The sequence below is a fragment of the Fukomys damarensis genome, unplaced genomic scaffold (genome assembly GCF_012274545.1).
Source record: "Fukomys damarensis isolate Sample0158 unplaced genomic scaffold, DMR_v1.0_HiC HiC_scaffold_35, whole genome shotgun sequence".
Lineage (NCBI taxonomy): Eukaryota > Metazoa > Chordata > Mammalia > Rodentia > Bathyergidae > Fukomys > Fukomys damarensis.
The window spans coordinates 11,662,842-11,668,014 of record NW_022900947.1 but is presented as its reverse complement, the minus strand read 5'-3'; the positions used below and the strand labels follow the sequence as shown (position 1 = coordinate 11,668,014).

The 5,173-nt window shown below is 41.4% G+C and overlaps 1 protein-coding gene across 1 annotated transcript in view; it reads right to left on the bottom strand.

Moving 5' to 3' along the window:
• Positions 1-41: 41 nt before the first annotated feature.
• Positions 42-5,173, bottom strand: part of Lap3 (leucine aminopeptidase 3) — a 21,091-nt gene continuing 15,959 nt past the window's right edge. The window contains exons 11-13 of the mRNA XM_010641891.1: positions 2,833-2,912; positions 1,034-1,143; positions 42-564 (exon numbers count right to left, since the gene is read on the bottom strand). Coding sequence (XP_010640193.1) covers positions 375-564; positions 1,034-1,143; positions 2,833-2,912 — 380 coding nt within the window. The 3' untranslated portion in view covers positions 42-374. The remainder of the gene's footprint in view (positions 565-1,033; positions 1,144-2,832; positions 2,913-5,173) is intronic.

The following is a 5,173-nucleotide window of genomic DNA, read 5'->3' as shown; positions in this document are numbered from 1 at the left end:
ATACATACACACACACACACATATCTCACAGCCAAACCAGACAGCACAAAGTTGGATTTATTGTTTCTGACAATCTCATAGTAACAGTTACTTTGCTTACATTCCTAGCACCACAGATCTGAAATACAATTTTTCCTTTCATTTAAATGTATACATTCAGGAAGTTTTAAAATAATGTTATGCATAGAATACCTGAACAACCTAGCTTTATCTTTATAAACCTTGCATAAAATTTAAAAAAGGCACACAAATTTTCATTTTATTCTACCTTTTAAAATGCCACCTTTTATTGTCTTTAAAAATTTTTATCCATTCAAAAATATTTATGTTTAACTGCCCAATGTAAGACAGATGAAGCAGTTTCCGTGTCTGAACTAGGCACTGTCTTGACTGAAGCGAAGTAAGAACTCGATCAGCGTCCTGGTGGGTCTCCCAGTCATGCCTTTCCGCAGGTACGGAACCTCATCTTTGTTGGTCATCACACCTGCAATGTCTAAATGCGCCCACTTAGGATGCGTCACGAATTCCTTCAGGAACGCTGCGGCCGTGCATGCTCCTGCAGATCTGAAGAGAAATGCAAACAGCAGCGCTTACCCTCTGTCAATGTGCACCAGACATTTCATTAAAGTCCTACATTCTTATGAAGTAGGGGTCTAGGACTGAACAGCAAAAGTCAAGGATACAGGACCCAAAAAGGAGTTAAATGTTCTCAAAGTGATTTCTGGATTAACTCCCTATTAGTTTCTATGTCAAATGTGGCTTTAAGCAGGAAAGGATAAATTCTAGATTCCTTTCTCTCATGTAACACATTCCTGTACTTTCAATTTCTTTCCTTTATTATTTGCTTAAGATGATCTTTAGATTTGAAAACGTGAAATTTTGAGAATACATTTGGTGATATACATTGAAAATTCAAGTCTTCAAAGCTTACAAGCACTTCATCAAAAGAAAACTGGAGTGAAACATTTTGAAAACAGTCATTTTGGCTACCAAGGTCGACTACAAAAATGTCTGTTTAGCTCATTTTACGTACCTATATTTTCCAACATTATTAACATCAGCAAGTTGGCAATCTACAACTTGTCTTGTATAATGTTCAAAGAGAGGCATCCTCCAGACACGGTCCCCTGTTTCGATGCTGGCCTAAAGAAGACAGGTATGGCAGTGGTAAAACTGGATACAGTACGTTCCATAAAATTCATAAAATGCCTGATCTATGGAGTAAGGAGCTATTCTAACCTGTTACTCTATGAAACTATAAAATAGGTGTCAAAATTGCTTCAAGTCATTAAGAAATTTAAGAATTATAAAAGGAACCAGGAATGTTGTGACATAATTCCCCAAATCTGTAGGGCAATTAAAGTCTCAGTTTAAATGAACAAACCGGTATCTTACACTGGATACAGGCTTTGTGGGTTGGATTAGGATAAAAGAGTCTCCATGGGGCTGGTCACCTCAGTGAGGAGTGGAAACAAAACCTAGACCTGGATCACTGAAGATTAGAAGTGGGAAAAAAGCTGATTTCATTCATTCACTCATCCATTCACTCATCATCTACTGAGCTTTTGAGCACCACCAAGTGTACCGAAATACTAATATCTCTGCCATCAGCGGGCCTACAGGCCATTGAGACAGCTAATGCATAAACACAGTTTAACTCACTAGGTTAAGAAGTCAAAGATAAGACCTGAATGTGAAATGTCAAGAAGTGGCTCTATCAGCTGTTATTCTGAGACACGATTACACATCAGATGCATCAGCCAAAGCATAAAAGTGGCTGCCTCCAGGAAAATATAGGCTGCTGATTAATGATTTAATGTTTATACACATATAACTTTTTTTAAAAAAATGGTGTTCAGAGAGGCCAGAGGAGAGGTTCCTGGTCCAGCTTAGGAGACAAGTGACTTGAACACTGCAGAGGCTGAAGGTAGGTTTCACAAATGATGAGAACACAGATATGAAAGGAAAGCAGTCTAGAGTGAAAAATAAATTTAGGACCTTAACCTCATGAATAAATCTAGGAAGCATTTTGTTTGTTCCCCATATTAAGCTCCATCAACTCTGCTGGAAGGTGAGTAAGCTGCCAGATCCAGCTGTCAGGCATCAAGGGAAGCAGGGTTGGGGGCACCAGCAGAGGGGTGCTAGTGGAAGCCATAGAACAGGGCAGCCTCCTGTGAGGACTCTGGAGTGCAAGAAGAGCATGTGGCCAAGGCTAACCATCAGGGAAAGGGGGAACACAGGAAACAGCAAAGGAGACTGAAGTAGAAGGGTGAGAGAAAGGAACTGGAAGAAAAGAGTATGGCAGAAGCCAAGATCCGTGCAGAGAGGTGACCAGGTTACACACTGCCTTGAGACAGGCTAGGATGGGCTCACAGTGGTGGTTGCGATGGCCACAAAGCCGAAGGCAGCGAGTGGTGTGTGTGCTTGGAGCGTGGTGGCTGGCAGGATGGGAGAGGACCCAGAGGACGTCCTTATTCCTTGCGCACTCATTCACCTGGGCTGGACTACCTGACTCAACAACCCACATCCATCAGAAAGCCATTCCACTTCATAAATGGCCTCACACCCTTTCCCACCTCGGGCTCTCAACAATGGCCATGTTGTCTTCAAGTTATTGTTACACTATTCTAAAACTACTGGAGAAGAAGGTAGTATTATGCCCATAATTTAGGAACATCTGTAGGAACCCCAAGCCACTGAATCGAATTTATTGCTATGGCCTATTTTCAATTCAACACCATAGCATAAAGTCACTTAACATAGGAGTTAGACAAGTATATCATTCGAAGGCCACAACAGTTTATTCATCATCTCTGTATTTACTATTCCTACCTCAAATAGTTTGTTCCACAGCCAGGATGAATTGGTAAAGACCCCAGTGGCACCTGACCCCAGGGCTATGTCCATGGCACCTGTAAGACACAACGCTCAGGTCAGTTTCAGTCTCTCCATACCAAGTGGGATTCTGCTGCTCAGATCAAAACTGTAGCTCTAACCCTACTTCATGGCTCACCGTGAAAAACAAATAAGCTTAGGAAATCTTTACTCCTCTACTTACTACCTTTTTATATCTCTCAAAGCAGAACTCACCTTTGTTAAGCAAAATGCACAAAAGGATACAGTATCAACAAACATCACCACTAATCATACTCAAGGAATAACTATTACCTATTTTTCAAGCTTCCTGCCAGACTTCTAAACATTAAAAACATTAAGAACACTGTGTTCAAGTGTGTGTTCCTCCTTTCATGCTTTAAATATTTATTGTTATATGCCGCAAGTATTTTAAATGCTCTTAAAACAGTCTACATACTAGCACAGAGGCATCTCTAATTTTTCAGCACCCTCAGTCACACCCCAGTATCAAGACTTTAATGTCTTCTGTAGAGCAAAAGAAAAAGTCCATTACAGGGAACCCTCAAGTTACAACTGGCCTGATATGTGAACAACTTGGGTTATGACCAGAATTTTAGTTTTAATATGATGAAAGTCTTAAGTTCAAACCGGAATGTCGGCGTCTTGTGCTTGCAGATGGTCTCAGACACAGATTTAACTCTTACAGAGTTCTGGAAAGAACATTACAACATCCTTTCCTGTGTGGGCTTAACCGACAAATCCTCGGCCAATGTCTCTCTGAGGACACTGAGATCTGCCTGGAAGAAAGTATGGCCTAAAATTATATAGGACGGAGACTTTGAAGGCTGTGTGGAGAAGCCTGACCAACTTGAATTACAACCAGCACTCAAGAACGAATTGAGTTAAGTCAAGGGTTCACTGTATTATTGTATCATCGTTATCTCCTGTTTCTTTCACTAACAAGAAATTGGCTGGCTTTTTTTTAAAGTCAGCATTTAAAAAAAAAAAAAATCCAGTTTAAACATCAGATTTCCAACAGCCAGAAGAAGCGATATACACATGTGATCTCAAAACTCTGGGGGGAATGAAGCAAAACTGCAAAGTGTGAGCCTGGCCTCACCAACTTAGACCCTGCCTCAATCTTTAAAAGAGGCTAAGGACATAGCTCAGTACAAAGGCCCTGGAGCACTAGAGGGGTTACCGTCAGACTTCCAGGTTCTCTGGAGTACGCAATCAGGCAGAGCCGCTTAGCCTTCCCTGACCTTGGCATTAGCGCCCAGCAGTCTCTACTCTCCTTGGTTGTTTACCTGGCCCCATTCATGAACTCTGGGCCAGGAAACAGGTCTAAGTGCTAAGCATATACTTAGAGCCTGGCACACAGGGGGCTCTAAAAGCAGACATTGAAAGGAAAAGGCAACACTTGCTATCCTTCAGCCCGGGGACAGTCATGTGGAATATCAGGAAATACACCGAGCCCAGCAGCCAAGAAACTTATGGACCACCAGAGGAGACCGGGGATTCCAGAGTTTTCACAAGGCAGCATTTAGTCCCCTAATGCAACATCACTGCTTAATTCTAATCTGTGGCTCTGCATGAAGCTACTCATCAGCATCTCCCCTGACGGAAACTGAGACTCAAACACAACAGTGCTTGCCCTGTTGGGTAAACTTCATTTAACCACATCTAAATCCCTTATCTTTTTATTTCTTTGCAGTTAGGGATAACAGCGGCTGTATGATCTCCTATGCCTGCATGTGAATAGGCATGGGTATCCAGCTTAGGTCCAACGCTGCAGTGTCCACTCTGGTTAATCTCATCTCACATGGCAGGCACCAGTGATGTAAACTGACTCCTTCCCAGGGAAGGCAGCAGTGCTTCCCAGTTATCAGGTAGCTCTGTGCCATCAGGTGTTGGATTATACATTTCCATGAAATGACAATTACCCTAATTATTAGTTGATATAAAGAATTATAAATTATTGACAACTTAAAACAAATCTCTATTTGCAAGTTGTGACCCATATAAAAACCCACGGTTCTGCATGACAGTGGGTCAAATTCAGTCCTTATGGGTCATTTGCTCCTTCAAGTTTCTTCATCGCCCTCAACTATCACATCTATTTCTCTCTACCCTCGTTGCTACCATCACCTACCACCTGGACTATTGTGATACTTTCTTAAAAAACTTATGGTGGTGGTGTGGGGCAAGTGGCACCATGTCTGCCTCACAGTTCAATCCCTAGTACCAAAAATAAATAAATAAATAAATAGATAAATAGATAAATAAATAAATAAATAAAAAACAATGAAAAAGTTCA